Source organism: Xylocopa sonorina, chromosome 6 (assembly GCF_050948175.1).
Source record: "Xylocopa sonorina isolate GNS202 chromosome 6, iyXylSono1_principal, whole genome shotgun sequence".
NCBI classification, from domain to species: domain Eukaryota; kingdom Metazoa; phylum Arthropoda; class Insecta; order Hymenoptera; family Apidae; genus Xylocopa; species Xylocopa sonorina.
Window position 1 is genome coordinate 12,149,406 of NC_135198.1, and position 18,832 is coordinate 12,168,237.

At 46.6% G+C, this 18,832-nt stretch overlaps 1 protein-coding gene across 6 annotated transcripts in view; it reads right to left on the reverse strand.

The window, feature by feature from the left end:
• Positions 1-1,239: 1,239 nt before the first annotated feature.
• Pnt (ETS transcription factor pointed) overlaps positions 1,240-18,832 on the reverse strand; it is a 103,232-nt gene continuing 85,639 nt past the window's right edge. For all 6 annotated transcript variants that reach the window (XM_076896180.1, XM_076896177.1, XM_076896182.1 and 3 more), the window contains 5 exons: positions 4,383-4,583; positions 3,996-4,304; positions 3,630-3,905; positions 3,203-3,500; positions 1,240-2,968 (listed from right to left, as the gene is read on the reverse strand). In XM_076896180.1, coding sequence (XP_076752295.1) covers positions 2,905-2,968; positions 3,203-3,500; positions 3,630-3,905; positions 3,996-4,304; positions 4,383-4,583 — 1,148 coding nt within the window. In that variant the 3' untranslated portion in view covers positions 1,240-2,904. The remainder of the gene's footprint in view (positions 2,969-3,202; positions 3,501-3,629; positions 3,906-3,995; positions 4,305-4,382; positions 4,584-18,832) is intronic.

Consider the following 18,832-nt stretch of genomic DNA (forward strand, 5'->3'; position numbering starts at 1 on the left):
TACGTAATCCGTGCACCCCCTCTTGAACAATACATCTTTTGGGGATCACATAAATAATTGTTTAATACTAAACAATAGTTAATTACTTTTGAAGAGTAATATTATTTTCTGCTTGATTATCAGAGAAAATTACATACCAAGGTACCAAAAGAAGAAACCTGCGAAGGAGATCAAGTTTCATTAATATCGAAGGAAAGTATGGTAACTATCCCCTTTGTTTTTCTTTTTTTAATATATTTATAAAAATTTCTTTATTTTATTGCAACTACTAAAAAATGTTCACATGTCGCTGTTGTAATTTCACATAATCGTCGGGAACGATGATCGAATACCTTACACACGCAGATTATGTGCTAGAGCTTTACACAATTTTTGTTCTCTTCTATGTTCGACTGCAAGAGTATTCAAATACGATTTACGAACGTCCAGTCGTGTGCAGAGAAGAAAGGATTTACGAAACGAGTGTTATACGTATTTTTCTATTGATGCTTGCATGTATTCGAAAGGTATACACTTAAGACGATTCCGTTACAATTTTACTCGGCTTCTCGTTAATCTTCACTTGTAATTAGTACACTGTTCACTACACGTTGTTAATCTGTAAACGTGTCTAAATCGTACCATCGCATATAGAAAACTTAACAATCGCGGCAGATATGTCAAGTGTTCTAATCTTGTGGTCAAAAGAATTTCAAGTTATAGCTAGCTCTTTCTCGAAATATAATTCACCATCGATCCACGAGTCTCTTTTATAATTAATTCGTTATCAAATATTGTTATCTATCATAGTCTTTCCTCATAATGATCGTCTCTGTTTCTCCCTATCACGCGAATAATTAACAAACACAATCAAAAGAAACTTAATTTATATAAAATATGTAGTTACATCCGTACATATTTAGATACGTGACGCGTCTAAGAAATTTCGTCGTTCCTTCATTTGCCGTTAACATAATATATGTATATCAATATAACCGACATTATTACAATCATCACGGCCAACAGAACAACATGTTTTTTTTTTTACAATAGTAAAAAAATGCTCGACCAGACACGGTGAAAGAATTACACAAAACTAATCGTAACATTACTATTAAATTTGATCTACGTACGTGAACCGAGTGCTTCAGATGTGTACATATTATATACAATGAAGATCGTAAAGTATCCCTCAAGAATGTCTATATAAAGACATATAAAGAAATTATTGCTATGCTTTTGCAAAACGATAATGTTCCATACGTTTCTGAACAATTTGGAAGAATGAACGGAAAACTCATTCCAGAAAGTAGACTCTATACTCTTCATACGTACAACGTATTATTAGTCCGAGTGAAACAGTATTTGAACTAGGAAAAGTAATACAAGCAGAATCTCACATTTTTAAGCTAAAGGAAATTATATAGAATTTAAATAACATTTCGCAGTACCTTGAGAATAAGTACATAATTATTCGAGGCGATTTCCATTTATTATTTATAGAATTATTTCCCATAAATATCTAATTTATATTTATTTATACGGTGAAATCATCATACGTCTGTCTATTCAAGTTTTAGAAACGTTGATCTTGCAATGAAACCACCGCTGTGAGGCGTGATGTAAAGGAAAATAGAAACGATTAATTGAAAAGGTAACAAGCTATTGATTTGTCACTCAGAAGCGTGAGAAGAATACTTTATTAGATTCCCAGTTTTTAAGGGTCCAAAGAGTGATGAACCAAAGGTTCAACTACCGAGAATACTGTTAACTCCTATTACAAATACTGTTCTACGCGTCCCCGATCTTGAACAATGGTTGCACGTGGCCCTTTCCTTAGAAAAAGTATTTCCTTTTTAAATATTAGAAAAATACAGAGATCAACCAGACGATATAATTTCGTCGGAAACAAATAAGAGAAAAGGGAAACGCATCCGAACATACAATTTCCAACGAAATTAACAGCATACTTTCTTCGCACCTGAAACGCTCTCAATTTAAAATTAGTTATCCAACATGTCATTCACCTGGAATTGATCGCACATCAAACATCGAGGAAGCGATTAGGAAGAAAAAAGAAAAAAAAAAAAAATAAAAGAAAAATCGATAATAGTATAAAACGAAGTTTGTTTTACAATTTGTTGCACCCAAGCGAGCTCGGAGAGACACAGTATTTTGTAATACTAGAACTTACATAGTTATAATCTACACGTAGAAAAGCATTTAAACGTCGAATTGAAAGCTCGCCCGTCTATAATAATGGTATACATATAATGGCTTTATTGTAGTAAAATTATAGTAATAACAATCACATATGGTGTTATCTATCAACGAGACTATAACACGCATGTTTCTTTTTAAAATGATGGGGCATAAATAATTTAGACGCATCGTGTGCTCGACGTAGTGCTTAGAAATCATGTAACATTAAAAATATATATATATATATATATATACTCATATGTATAATATATATATAATATGTATAAATTGTTGAGTTATCTCCTATAAATATCTTCTAAAATCTGGCTTGGCAAATTAATCACTTAGAAACAAATTCACAATTTTCTTTTTAGTCATTAACTTTAGGCACCAATGGTATGCAGACCCTGTCTTTGGTACATACGACCGATTCGATTTTATCATATATATATATGTATATATATGTTATATATATCTGAACATCTGAAGACATCAATTGGTTTTGTCTTCCATCCGTTAGAAGAATTCTTTCATTTAACAATACACCAGTTACTTGTTCCTTCGTCTATGATTTGTTCGTTTCACATTGTTCGTTAGTTATTATCCAGTATTTAACTTTGTTCCAGTGCAACAACAAAGGAATTACTTGTGTCCCTTCTCATTTTCCTCTCTTTCTCTTTTAGCAAAACGACACAGTCCTCAAACACGAGCGTTAACAAAAACTCAGTCTTCTTCCTTCTTCTCTGGTTTCAAATCTACCATTGCGTGGAGTTCTTCCGGACTGTATCTGCAATCGAACAGCTATATTGTAGGTATGTTAGGCTGAAGGTATTGGATTTAAACCAAAATTCATCACGACTATGTATACAATTGACAGAATTTCCACCTCGACTTTGAATTCACAAAAGAAGACTTTTGTCACTCCCACAATATCATAATGAAACAAGGAAATCTCGTCAGCTGATTATCGTTGGCTATGCTCGGGGCAAAACCGAACGACCAGAAAATATAACACGCTTACCCTAAGAGACTCTGTAAGTCACAGACAAAACGGTAAACGTATCGTTTCCCGGCTGTTTTATGTATAATATTCTTGTCGTAGTAATAGCGGAGACCACGGCTGAGCTTCTCGTAATTCATTTTCGGCTTGTTCTTACGGATGCCCCAGCGGCGTGCCACCTCGTCTGGGTCCGTCAACTTGAACTCCCAGCCGTCGCCGGTCCACGAGATAAAGCCCTGACATGATTTGTCTGTTAACAATTCTAACAGAAACTGCCAGAGTTGAATGGGACCGGAACCAGTAAAACAGGGTCCACTGCCTGCGAATGGTAGAAAATTAAAATTTACAGTTATCTTCTGAGAAGTATTCAGAGAATAATGTTATACTGAGTTGGCCAAAAATGGTAAAAGCTTATTAGTTAACCCTATAATTTGAAATGATTAATTACTTGTATAACCGGGGATCATCGCGCTCTGCAAAAGAGGTTTTTGATCAGGATTATTCCCAATAGAGGAGGGATGATGCGGGTTAGAGGAGTCCCGCGGTCCAAGACCAGTCAGGAATGCCGGATGATGGGAGAGGTGCTCCAGAGGACCGACACCCCATTGATCACCGGCAACGCCGCCAGCTCCACCTCCGCTTCCGCTTCCTGGAACCGTTTGGAATGGCGTCGCATCGTACTGTCCGTATCCGCTGCTCTCGCTGTATGCCTCGTGGTAGCGGCCTGATTGTAAACCGCATTATTAACTATTTATTGATCCCATTTGGCACGACGTTGCAGTACGGAAAACAGTAGGTTCCTGGAATCGCTCACCTCGGGGATAATTTTTAAACGGCGATGGTTGATATTTTGTCTCGAGATGAATTCCGCTGGTGCTATAAAATTCGGGCGAGCCGTCCAGGTTGTAAGGATGCGGGGGCTGGTGATCCTGCGGCAGACTATGATACTCTGACGCTTCGTCGTACCCGGAATAGTGCGCTGGGGTCATGTAGCTCTCTGTCGCAGTCTGGCTAACCCTCAGGTCGCTTTCGTTGGTCCCTGTACCCGCGAGATCGTTACCGCTCGTTAACCCTCCGCCACCCCCTTGAAGGTGCTCCGTTATATGGTGGTTATTGTAGTTGGCTAAAAGCACAACGAACTATAAACGAATCAATCTTTTTTTTTTACGAGATGGGGGCAATGGTGTAAAGAAATACTTACACTCCGTTTTGAGTTGATTTAAGTTCCGTAAATTTATATACGCGTTGTTCGCGTTACTATTGTTGTTATTATTATTGTTGCTGTTCGGAGTGTTGGAATGAGAGTTGGGTGCTTGAGTGTTATGGCTATGGGGTGGTGGTGAGGTTTCATCCCTCTGATTTTCGTCTTGGCACACGGGACTGCGTAAGTGATTGTAGCCTCCTGAAAAATGCGAAAGGCGGGCGTCTTTAACGATTTGGTAAACAAGATTCCTACAATTTCGAATCTAATAGTCGGAAATATTGTTATTACATGTCCTTCTGTTTTCAACATCATCGTGTACGAAACTGCGATGCGGTATAAGTAAAGGATCATATAGTGGGAATTCTTGTGCTCCAAAGGGAGTTCATATCGATACGTGAGATGTAAGAAATTCTGTTAATGATCTACACGTTGCGCATCTTAATTTTTTAAATTGATTACTAGTCGGAGATTTTGAAACCTCAAAGCTCGAAACATTCCATCTAATTCTGCCTATCTGTCCTTTCAAAGTTCCAGATTCCTCAACGACGAATCACCGGGTTTAGCAGCACTTCCGTCGTTTCGACGAACTTAGCCCCCCTGGACGCATCTACGCGTAACATCTCCAAGGGTAAAGTCGCTCGGATGAACCTGAGGAAGTGCACGGTGTCGTGAGAGGCACGGAGTCTGCAGGGAGGAACCGCTGACACGTGGGCGGCGCGCATCTCGACGATTGGTCCGAGCCAACTCCGCCTATCCTCGACTTCCTTTCCTCGACCACGAGAAACCAGTCGTGCGTGCGTCCATTACGGAGGCTGCGATCGGGCTTCGTCTTCGTTCGATCGATGCCGAACCCGGTATCGTTTGGAAATTTTTCCGTACCAACCATCTGATCTGATGAAAACGCGGGAAAAGATTGGAAAATCTGAAGATGAACCACTTGGAAGAACCTGAAGAGCGATTCGGTAGCCGACAACTACTTGTTCCTGTACAGCTAGCAATGTAGTTTATTTGCACAGGTTGCTGGTTATCGCATCATAGTCCTACAGCTTCGTTATTCCACGCTATCTTCCTCTTTCTGTGGTAATCCTTTACCGTGCCCAGAATGGCTACTATTTAATTAGGTAAAACGATTCAAGCAGCGCCGATAACACCGTGCTCTACTCGCATAGCCGATAAGGCTGCGGGGATAACGTGGTTTCCGAATCCGCGGTGAAGATATGCGCGTCCGGTTTCGATTAGCCGTAACAGATCTCTCCTCTCTTTTATAACACGTATTGTTGGAACAGAAAACGCTGGCAATCAAAGTTACCAGTTGAATCGCGAGGTCGTTGGTAATTACGAATAACTTGTGCGTAATACACAATTCGACAAAACGCCTCACTGTTACGCAGGACAATGGCTTCTCGCGGATTATCATAATCCACTGGCTAAACGTCGCGTTGCGTGAACAGCCGGAATTACAACGTGCACGATATGTGTGACCAGGCAACGTTCCCACACTTATCCTTTTTTTTTTAACGGCGAGGAAAACAGGTGGCCCGACAGCTCGATCCATAACGAACGTGGCCTATCGTTTCGCGACACGGTTAATGGGTCCCCCCATTCGCGTTAACGAACTTCCACGATGATCGAAACGGTTGACCAATAATGGATCGATCGGAGATTGCGCCTTTCAGATTGATCGTTTCCAGATAATGTCGCGCGATTAGCCACGATTTATGTGGTGTTGGACGAGTGTACCTCGGAGGTGAAAAATCGTTCGAAGCGAATATCTAGAACCAATCTCTACCTCCATTTTTGCTTCACATCAAATTATGGTAGGGATCGAAAGATTACAAAAGATAAGAAAACCGGGTTCTGTTACAGATTCGGCGTTAAAATACCCATAAACTGTTCTCAGCTCGATAGAAGCACCTCCTTTGGTAGGAGAGCACCTTCCCTCCTGAGCAGACACCACCATAAAGGGTCAAAGAGTGTAATGACACGCGGAATTATCATAAGTCCACGCGGGTTCTCATACGTTTGCGGGCAAGTCGGGCCAGTGGAACGGCGACGTTAATAGGGCCCGAGGGACGGACCCTTGCGCACACCACCTACACCTGCACAGGCTGCCATGTAGCTGCACCTCGCACCCCATTTCATGGACGGTGAGCGTGGGAGTGCAGCTTCGAGCCGGCCCTCACGGCGTGGCGCACAGACACGCGCATATATATACAGGGAGAGCCAGGTAAAACCGTGAACACATCGGCCGTGTGTTTCTCCGCGAGGTACATGTTTTCATGCTACCTAAATGCACCCTCTCCTCGCGTTCCTTCCTCCACGGCTTTCTTTCCCCGCCTCTTCGTCTACTTCTTCTTCTGCTGCTTCGTCGTCGTCGTCATCGCGCGACTCCAAAAGGGGGCAGAGCAACGAAACTATTCCGAAATTCCTGAGCATTCAAGCCGCGCGTTTGTTCACACGGATGAACAATCGGAGCCGGGAGCAAGCAGCGATTCTTTTCTCTTATTTCGCGTTTGTCTCGATCATCCGTCTCTTTTCTTCTTACTCTTTCTTCTTTTCTTTATATATTTTTTCTTTCTTTCTTTTTCATCGCGGTTCTTTAAATTGACCAGAGCTGGCATACTTTTGGGCGGTTCTGGAATTTCGCGGCCGGGGTCTTTAAACTTTTCAATCGTGGACTTTTTCTACACTCTTAACCGTCCGTCCGCCACTTGGAGCGGAATATTCCTGGCGCCTCGTATTTCTAATGTTATGTCCCTGGTATCGTTCGGTTTTCATGCGGGCGTATAATATTTCTGGCAGGCTCCAGCCGTGTACACGACAATTGTTATCCATTTTAACCATTTTTTGTCTTTGCTTCTTGTTCCGAGGTGTGCAGATGCAATCTGTGAACGGGTTAACTTTCTCTTCGCTTAGTCCTTGTTATCCGGTACAATTTAGAGCACGCAATCGCACGGGCATTGTGGTCTCTATCTAAACAACCGGTCACATCTAACTGCACTTAACCATTTTAACAAAATGTCCGATTAAAACTCTCGACTAGTAATCGTTCGAGTGTATTCAAACTCTGCGCAACGTCGACAGGGATTGGAGTCCATTCTGGAATAGAAACCGACAAAAAGGAAGGGCGCAGCGTCTAAAAGAGCGGATGGGCGAGGAGGGAAAGAAGAAGAAGAAGAAGAAGAATGTTTCGAGGGAGCAAAAGTAGCCACCAGCCAGCCGCGTATCAGCTGTGGAACAGGTGCCGAGGGTCGGTCAGCGAGCAACCGAGTAACGGCGAAGCAACGAAAGCCAGCCAGCAAACACAACGTGGCAAGCAACGCCAGGCCACGAGGCACGCGCCAAACCGAATGAAACGCCAGTAGGCCTGCACAGCTGCTGCGTGTATATAAGCTGGAGAAGAGAAGGAAGACGGCGACGAGGACGAAGAGGAAGAAGATGAAGAAGCAGACCGGCGACCACTTGAAAATTAAAACCTGCCCCGCGAACGCTTTCAACGCCGGAAGCCCATTATATGTATATATATCACTCTCCGTTTCTCTGTGGCTCACCGATCTATACTCTCCACCTTCGTTTCCTCTTTTCTTGGCCCGTACCGGAATCTTTTAAACGCGACGGATGGAGGAGGATTCTTAGATGCGCCAGCCAACAATAAAACGTCACACGATTGTTCTGGTTCGAAGTTAAAGAAGAACACAAAGACATTCATGGCACTTCTCAAGTGAAAATGTAAATTTGCATATATTTGTAGTTTCGGCATGGATACGCTTTGTAGCATAGCAATGTGTAATAGGTAGTATTTTATCATAAAAATGTTCCGTAGTCAAGGAATTAAAGAACAACCTTGAACGCTATATTAAGATAATCTAATAGCGTACGGTTTGGTATTAATATCGTGGATCTATTAGACAGTTTGTGGTATTTGAGCGAATATTCAGCGAGTTTTCTAACGCGAGGGAACTTCGGTTCCGCGAGAGGCCGAAGGGGAGCACTCGGAGGAAATAATAAATTCGCTTTCGCGTTAGTCGCCACGCTCTGAGCTGCTTTGTGTGCGAATAAGCGACGTTCGAGCTTCATTGTGAATTCAATGACGGCTCGGGGCTTTGGTCTTCCTTCGCCATCGCCGTTGACTTTCCCTCTTCTCTGCCTTTTTCTCTCTTTCGTTGCGACCATTCGGTTCCGTACGCGAAGAGACTGCGCAGGACATGGCGTGGCTGATCTATTTTAACGAATTCCACCGGAGACACTTGCGGATCGCTGAACAAGAGAGGGTGTCGACCGATCTGGCTGAGATTTTCCGATTTTTATCAGCACCCGCGATTTGTACGCTCAGATACGACAGGCGTTTAAGATACAGCAGAAACCAATTCCAGAATCGACTTATCGATGATCTTAATCAACAGTGTGCTCGCGTGGGGCAAGGGGGAAGAGAAGTGTCGCGAATAAATGATGACGCAGAGGAAATTGTACGAGACAACGTGGCTCGTAAAAGAAAAGAAAAAAAAAAAAAAAAAACAGAAATAGTCGCCCTCGACGGCAACAAAATCGCGCATTGTTCGGTAGACCGGTGACCTGCGAACTCTCCCACACTCCGCGTAGTCTGCCACAGCGACGACGCGCCGGTGAGCGCGCGTGTGTTTTCAACCAAAACGATGCACGGTCGCGCGCAGAAATGCGTGGAAAATTTATACACGCGTTGCTTACGAACGTGAACACTTAAATGCATTCGTTGGTCGCGTTTGAAATTCGATTAGCCAAGATTTTGTTGTCCGATTGAAAAGAAGTGTGTACTACTTATTTCCTTCGGATCGCTGTTTGTTACATAGTAGCGTCCTTTTAAGCCTAGCGATAAATCGAAGCCGGGAGAGGCAGGGACAAAAAAAATTATACATTAATAAACTTTTTGCGCACACTACCAGTCCAGTAAATCAGAATAAAGTCGCTTTTAATAACCCACGAAGATAGCTGATTACGATATGGTCATTCTCGCGCGACGATTGCCAATGCATATTCACCATTTTTTCAACGCCTCTACATATTCATTCAATTGTATACATTTCTCGCATATTCAAAAAGCATCGACCATTTCAAGTATGTAACCCCATTCATACTTATTGAATATTCCAATCGATATACGAGGCATCTTGGCTCTACCGTTTCTCGAGAACGTGAACAGCTGAAAACAGAACTGAACCGTTCGTCCAAGGGATCCTAACAATCGCCGCGAACCCCGAAATCATCGTTGATCGCGGCGAGCCTTCGAAACGAGACCAGTTTTCACCGTCGAAAACGATCGACAGCTCGTTTGTATCCGAGGGCGATAACCACGCGTGATAATTATACAGTCGCAGAGGGAATTTCACACCCGTGCATCGGCTGCTCGTTTCAGGGAAACCTCTCCTCGTTCCCGTGACTGGTGGCTGTATCGCGTTCGCGATCGCTTCTTCAAATCCGATCGCGGGGCTGACGAAGCGTGCAATTCCGACCTTGCACGGAACAGCCGACACACACCAGGTTTATTGGCAATTTAACGTCAGGCCACACCTAGCTTGCGAGGCGACGTGCATCGCGAACAAAAGAAGACCCCGCGCGTTAAAAATAACGATATAGTTACTAGGATCATTATGCGGCCAGGGCAGAACGATTATTATCGAGCGCTGCCGTTGCTTCCTCTTCACCTCTGCCCGTTTGGCCACAGCGAAATCTCCAAGTCCCATTCTCGATGATCACAACTATGGGGCTTGTTAGTACGGAGGTGGACACGCGTAAATTCAATCGTGCGTGATCGTCGCTCGGTTTACATCGAACCGAAACGTTTTCGTCTCGTCACACCGGTAATGCACTTTAATGCAATCGTAGACGATTGACCTTGGTCAAATGGCCAATTAGCCGGACACCGTGGCGGCACGAGCGGCACGAGTGGCTGAACGAGACGCGTCAGACTCCGTCCAGGCGAAAACTTTGATCCCCCGGATAAAGATCGGATCTTGTTGACAGTGAGTGATAGTGGAGCTCGATTGAGCATAGTAATGGGCGTATCGAATGAATATTTCATCGAGCTACAATTGACACCGTGGTAGCTGTAACATCGCTCCTGCAAATGCATAGAAACAGAAGTATTTACTTATCAATTAGACATCGATAGAGATTAATCGATTGTAACGCGTTAGAACGAATGGAATCGCGATTGCGGGAGATACCTGTTGCCGACCTCGGAGGATCCTCGAGATAGCGTCCTTCGAACAGCCCGAGGAATTTCAAATGAGCTCTGTGAAGGAGCGCGAATTTCCGAGAAGGAATGCTCGAACCTCGGTGAAGACGATCAGATGTCCGATTCAGTCGCAAACGACTATATATAGACACCGATATCTTCGACCAGATAAAGTCAAGGCTCCGGGGAAATTTTAATTTCAAAATCTGAAGCGAACATCCGAAAGGACATCTGAAACGTGTCTTCCACGGCGAAACTTAACTTCCCTGGGAACGACGCTGTCTTCTTATCAATATTTACTGCAATATCGGCGACCTGCGAATAATAATCTCGCAGAATGCAATCGTGCCTCGAAACAACACGACTTCCCCATTAATTGATATTACTTGCGCGATCAAGAAACAGCATTTAACTACAGTGTACAGAACGAGACTGCTTTATCGACGCTGATTGATTATCACCTGAATGCAAGTCCACCATTCAATCTAATCTTTAAGAAACATTCGTGGAACTTATTCGAGGCGCAATACTTCCTTTATAAATAACAACTGCGTTATCAATCCAAACGACATTAGAGATATCCGAAACTGTACAGCATCCAACTCAACCCCCGCGAAACGTCTTCAATAGTTCTAATTCGATCCTATTAATAGCCTCGGATAGTTAACAAACTAATCTAATCTAATTCCAACAATATTATCTACGGTAACTCTTTGAAGAAGTTCTCTGAACAATTGCTTTAAAGCACAAATGTCTCTAATTACTACCATTAGCCCCGACGACATTATCAACCACTCAGTCCAACAATTTCAACAATCAGCTCACCCCTCGAGAAACGTCCCGAAAATCGCCCTTTAAGATACCATCATCCCTCGCTGAGAACAGTCCAAAGTAATGAAACGGGGACCACGAAGTGTACCACTTATCACTGTCGAACGATCCAAGTGCGTGGCCACGTTCTCATGGAAGAATTATCCCAACGTGACGTTATCGGTGCGTTGCACGTCCTACTCCTCGTCGAGCCCAACTGCAAACGCTTCAGTTGGGATAATTCTCCCGTAAGAGGGCCGGGCATACTCGAAAGCTCCTAGAACGATAAGCTCGTAGAGCGGGAACGGCGATTCTCCCGCGAAAGGCGGGCTGACGAATTCTCTGGTGTACCTGGCGTGTGGGTGGTCGCGTCCAAGGAGACCGGCGGCATGCCGGTGTTCCTCGCGATCGCGTGCTGATGCGGATGCTGGTGGTGCGGATGGGTGAGAGGCTCCGCCTCCTGGTACGAGGGGTAATCGGCGTAGAACGGTTCGTGGCCTGTCATCAGCGTGTCCAGCATGTGGAGCACCATCTCCGAAGACGCAGCGGCGCCGCTACTCGTCGTCTGGCCTAGCGCCGGATCCGTGTGGTGGTTCCCGTGGTACGCGCCGACGATTATGGCCGGCGCCTGCCCCGAAGGCCGCGACGTCTCGACGCCCGCGACGCCCGCCGTGACGTCCCCCTGATGGATCCCTCGGCCTTTTCTTCTCTACGGTGCTGCTCGCTGCTCGACGCGCACCTACTCGCGGCGATGCACGCGCGCATTCGTGCACCCGCTTCTTCTCGCCGTCGCGGTCGTATCTGGTGATGGAGTGGAGCGATGGGGTGATCGCCGGTTCCAGTCCTCACGACGAGACGATCCAACGTACGGTGGACCTCGATGAGCTTCTCGAAGGCGACGATAGGTTTTGCTCGTTCGAGATTCGCATAGCTAGTCTCCCGAGGGCTTCGAGGATAGCCTTGGTTATCCTTTCGATGAAATCCCTTTTAAGAAACACTTTCTACAGAGAGATAGAACTGTCGATTGTCCGGCGATTCACAACTAGTTTCCGTCCACTGAGAAGCACAGTATCACAGAACCGCGATCGACTCCCCGGTCATTCCGCGCGATAAACACACTCGTGCAGTCTGCATCGAACAACGTTGCGGCAGTTCTTCTCGCACCTTTTATCAGGGATCGCTATCGATCGGTAAACCCAACGACGCCTGTGCACACAGAAACGATCCTACCTAGTTCCCCAGACCCGGTATCCCCGGTGACATCCACAAGCAATATCGCGGTGTCCCCGTGCAACAGGTGTCACCCTCGAGGGCCGAACCCTCGATTTTCCTCCAAACAGAGCAATGCTCGACCGCTCCGAAATTGGTCACTGCGACGCGTCAGAAACACCGATTATAGTCTTCGCACTGTATCCATTAAGGGAACACGAGAGTTACGGTAGCCAGGGGGGAGGAACCCCGAAGAGAATCCCGGCACAACAACAAAATTACTAATCCAAAGAAACAACGATGGACGAAAGTACGACGTGGACGTGTAACGTACACACCAGCGAAGAACGAAATACACCGAGCGAGAGGCGCGAATCGTGCGCAGAAGAGAGCTTCCTCTCGCGTGCACTCTCCACTTGACGTGAGCGCGCGTGTCACTGTGACGAAGCGCCGCGCCGTTTCCGCTCTCCGGTCCTCTCCAACGCCCTCCCCTCTGTCCCTCCTCCCTACCGCCGATACCATCCCCACTGCACGGACGCAAAACATTTCCCCTTCCTCACCCCTCCGCTGAGGACGATTCAACCAGCTGCAGACCGCGTTTCGTTCGCCGCCACATTGCTGGTGTCGTTGTTGGTGGTGGAAGGGTCCGTTGGTAGGAGAAATGGCCGGTTGGTAGGGATGATAAGTAGCCACAGTGGGGGGAATAAGACGCTGGAGGGGGGAGTGGGGGGGCGCACGAACGCCCCCTCGAGGCTTCAACCACCTGCTGCCACCGAGGCGATATTTTCTGCGCGATTGGAAATGTGCCATGCACGGGTTTTCGCGGGAATCGAGAGCCGAGAAACGTTTGGCGGAGGTGCTCGAGAAGGGGTCCTCCGGGGTTTGCGAAGAGAGGAGCGGGACACGATCCTCCTGCCTTTCGAAGATGCTTTTCTGGTGCTCGTTCGGCTACTCGGGAAGTGGAAGTGTCTTAATTTATAGCGTTGACTCATTTCTGATTATGGATAGCTAGAATTGTGTTTACCGAATCCCAGAATGGGACGTTTATGTTCAATGCTGCTGCTGCTGCTGCTGCTGCTGCTCTGTGGTCGGATCACAGTGGCGTCAACTTACGAGCAACCATAAATTTAAGGATTAAGACTGTAGAGTAAATTGGATAAAATTGGGGCCAGTTTTGAGGGGCGCCTCGAGGAACCTCCCCTAGTCTAGTTTAGTTGACGAACGGGTACAGCTGCCGTGGAATTATTGTAACTGTACGCTGGGGGGCTGCCGGAGGTGAACGCGAATATAATTACCAGGGAGCAACGGTAGACAATTAAGCGCAGCGCGAAGAGCGCATCAGCGAAGATGTCGCGTATTTGTTGCTTTTATGGGGAACCCGCTAATGACACGAGGATCCGGTGATCTTCTTTCTGTTCGAGATCTATCGTTCAGACGAGAAATCCCGTTCCGTGTTAGGCGCTTGAACTCCGCCTCTAATTACGTCCCGCGGCTAATTGAATTTTAATTCCACGGTTACTGCTTATTAGTCGATCTTGCCGGAAGAGTCACCTGGAAAAACCGAATTTTAGTGTTTCTCGGCTTGCGAGTAGCATACAGAAAATATGGTAGTCGAGATACTTGGACAGAGAACTAACCGATAAGTCGAATCCTTTATCTACTCCTTGACCACCCCTCTCTTGTACAGCAGGCAAATGACAAGCAAAGTGGAAATAAAGTAAATGAGATTTTCCAAAAACCCCGAGGGAACTGAATCGATGAAACGTCATAGATAATGGACGTGGCGCTCGTGAGTTGGTATACGCTTATAATACGAGGTCGCAACTCGAAGGGCCTAGCCTATTTTTGAGAGGGGGCTGGCTGGGGAGGCGCAGAGAGACCGGATGCTAAGAGAGGCGAGGTAAACGGGGGTTTTCTCTGTTCGGCAGGCTCGCACGTGATGCAGAGGGGACCGGAAGCGCTCACTCCCCTACGCCTCGTGCCTCTCGCTTCTCGTATAGTCCGCCGGCAATAGTAATGGGACTTACGAGCATCGCACAATAAGGACACGAGAGTTCGATGCGCCTTGTGCCTTCGTTTCTCCGCACGCTTTCGTTGCATGCTCGCTCGCTGCTGTCGCTTTTGCCTTCGTTTCTGCCTACCCCCTCGATTGCGCCTCCCACTTTATCCTGTCCCCCGGTTTCCTTTCGTCGACACGCCGCCCTTTGTCCTTCTACCCGGTTCGTACCAAGGGGGTTGATGCGTGAATCGATCGAGCGATGGTTCCTTACGGAGTGTCAAAGGTTTCTTTTACAGTGTGTCGATGGAGAGGCCAAGGAACGTTCGTTTCAGGAAAGTTCGTTCGAGACTTGGGATTGGTAGTCGGGAGTTCGTCTGAAAGAAAAGATCTAGAAATAACACGAGGTTATCAAAGGTATCGGTATGGTCCAACCCAGGAGAAGAACAACATTACGTTATCTTATACTTGCAGCCAAGGTATGGAAAGATATTTGAACCCCCCAGAGAGATCCGGGGAACCAAGCGAACGAGGACTAAGAAAACTGGAAACCCATCAAAGGAGGGATGAAAATCTAAAGATCGTCAGAATTGAAAAACCTCGCGAGGATCCTCGATGATACCCACTTATAATGAGGGTTCGTATCGTAACGTACGCGCTTCAAAAGCGGTCGTACAAGATTTTACAAGCTCCTCGTTCTCCCTCCTTGCATCTGTTCGATTCCGAACGCTCTCGAAGTGAGCAACAATGCCCGTGTCGCGCACGTACACAGCACAGACAGAAGCACAGCCAGTCCTAGGAGGCTACATTTAGGGGTGCATTAAGGGAGGAGCACTCGAGGACATTATAAAACTATCTCGCTCCCCGGAATATTGGGGTAGGACTCCTCCCTCCCTTTCAACCGTGCTTGCCTCGGTTTCCGGTTGTAACGTGACCCTCCACACGTTTCGTCCCTCTCTCTCTCTCTCTCTCTCCCCCTCTTTCTCCCTACCTGTCTATCCCTTTCTATCCACGTTTCTGTTCTACTCTGAAACGAGCCACCAATCAACGATCAGGAGGAGGACGAAAACGACTACTAGACGATCACGACCACGACCACGACGTCGACGACGGCGACGACGAGGAGCGACGTCGTCTCTAGAGGGTGAACGTACACGGACAGGAAGAAGGGACGAAGAAAAAAAAAAACATACACACATACACACACACCGCGGTCGTGTCGAGAGTTCTGAATGAGCCAGAGGCTTTGTAGGCCCCCGAAGCGGTGTACGAACTATGAATGAACGAGTGAATGAATACAACCTGCGCCAACAACCATCACCCCCTAGCGTTATTGCACGCCTCTTTCTCCCTTCGCCGATCGTTTCATCCCTCTACGACCCTACTCGTCGTCGATCCTTCATCCCTCTTTACCGAACCGTTTGTTCCGCGGCCTTGCACAATTGTCCGCGCTGCTCCTCGATCGGCATATGCTACGCATCACCTCGCGACACCCCTACAAACGATATTTCGATGGCCTGTTCTCTCTATCGTGTCACTTGCGGGGGTTCCTCCGAGGGAATTAACTTTACGTCCATCGAGAGCCAATCGTGGTTCGTTCGGATTCCATTCGTGTTGTTCAGGGGTTGATTCTGGATAAATCGCACAGTTAGGGGTGAATGTAGATTTTCCCGTGGATGGTCGATCGCTCGTACTCGCCTCTCTGGAGGACCTTACGAAACATACGTTAATTACGTATTCGATGCAGAGGGAAAGGAGCTGGAAGGTGATTGTTAGTTAATTACATACAATGTATTAATTGTTATGCTGTCAGTCTGCCTGTCGGTCTACTATTTTCGTCCGACGCTATTCAGTCACTAGAATCATAAATTCATCAACGAGCCAAGCATTTTTCCACGAACGCTAGGACAGCCACTCGACAAATGCCGCGTATCGCTAGATTCCCTCCAACGCTTCGATCGAGAGCCTCGACGAAGTCCTTGATCACTCCCCTGCATTCCACTCAACTCGTTCGAACGACATTCAATACCTAAAAATATCCAGCATCCCCTTCGATCCAACCCCCGATGAATCCCTTTTCCAATCCCCCGTTGGATCGATCTTTTTCCTTGGCATTTCCAAGGTACACACGTGCGGTTCGGGTCCGACGCGAGGAAAAGGAAGAAAGGAGTATCGACGAGGACGGCGACGAAGGCTCGTGTGGCCGCTAAAAACCGCTCGCGCAAAGGCCAGCCAAGAGGCCACAGGGGCAATCAAAATGCCGCGTGGCCAGCCACGGTTAGTTATCACGCGGTGGTTGCTTAACAAATAATCATTGTGCTCGTCGGCACGATTGACTAACCTTTCCATAAACGTAGCGAATGGCGTCACACGATGGCCATGCCTTTTTTGGCCCGGGTGCCAGTAAACCGTAGGGAATCGCTTTTGCGCGCACGGGATTCGACACCGGCTGTTTAATTTATGCACAAGCGAGGAGCGTTAGCGTTTGTGTACGTGCACGTGCGGCTAACATACGTGACCAACGGAAACGAGCCGGACGATCGTCGTCGTCGAGCTACCTATCCTCGAAATGTTATCGACGTCCGATTGAACTATTATTCAACGTTGACCTGCCGTAGGGACTTTTTATGGGGTTGATCCGATCTTCGTTGGTTATTCTAGCAGCGTTCGCATTTTGAAAAGGCGGAACCTTGGCTGATGGATCGTCGAGGTATTCGTAGAGCTCAAGATGTGCCTCTTAGCGAAATTAAAAGATAAGCTAGACCCTTCGAAAAATAACAAGAATTTCTTTCAACCTGCTGATTCTAGTAATGAAACGAAGACGCAAATTAATTTGAAAATAGCGGTAGCGAACGAAGATAGGCGTCTGTTCGGTGGGGTTTGGAATAATTCCAACAGCGTTTACCAAGTAAAATTGTCGAAATAGTTTGCGGATTTTTCATCGGGCTTGGCGAACTGTATCGTGTGCAGGTACAGAACGTGTCGTTGCAAGACGAGCAACACAGGCGACCGTATAATAGACTCATTATTTCTGCTTGCCGGAGCACTGTTACGTTATGTATCGTGGCTCTTCGAGGTCTCTGGTTCGACTCTCGCTTATCCTCGCTTTCGACCTCCTCCTCTTGGAACCGACGCGTTACGTTACTCCTGCACGCGTGTTCGCCAACTTTTCCAGCCCGCGGATCCTCGCATAATTCATCAGACGCTCTTCATTCAGTCGCTTTGATTCATTAAAAGTAAACAGCGAGCTCCCACGTTATCAAGAAATCACACGTTGCTACGCTGCTGCTTAAACTGCGATTTTAAAGCAGTACACGGAAGACCTGTCGCTATTTTCATGGATTGCAAGGACGAAATCGATACGCTGATGATACTCCTTTGAGAAGGAGGCAGTGAAATCAAAGCGAGTCGCTCGATGGCAGTCGACGAGTCAGACGGGAGCGACTGGGAGGCGGCGAGGAAGATCGTGCATTTTTTATTGGACTAAACGCGAGGATGTCGAGAGAGGCAGCGGAGCCCGGCGTCGTCTCCATTGTCCGCGGCGAAGCGTGCAGAGGGCCGACTTTCCCTCGTTCACCCACGGTCACTGCTGCAATGACGTAAGGCCCCCGGCTAGGTAATTGTTACCTACGCTACGAACGCTCGCCTCATAATGTTCTCCTCTGTTCCGTTCTATTCGAGCCCCGGCTACGATCCGCTAGCGTGCGCCAAACGCGTGTAGTACTCCTGATGGACGTGCCGCTGATTCGGCTAGTTCCAACGACACCAAGTAGCCTGACTCTTAGCGTCGCAGATTCGACTTTGATCGAGTCGAACAGAGTACGCTGCTACACTTGAGGATTTTGTAAGAAAATTCTATCGCATGGACTACATCTTCCGTGGAAAACAGAGTATAAGATTATTTGATAGATGAGATACGAGTGAACTTGTGGGCTCGAAATCAATTAAATCGCAACTTGAATCGAACACTCCTGCGTGAAAACCTAGATCAGCATCGAGATCTGGAAATTCCCCGGACGAGCCCCCCTTCCATCGCGAAGGAAACGCGTTCGAAACTAAACGAACCAATTAGAATCGGACTGGAGTCCCCACGTTCCAACAGGCTATCGCTACGGTCAGTTAACCGAGGAACGAGGGAAAAATCGGAACAACAACAACAAATTGCTCGGCCAGATGAATGGGACGACGATCCACTCCCAGGCGAGCGGTTCGAGTTTTCCA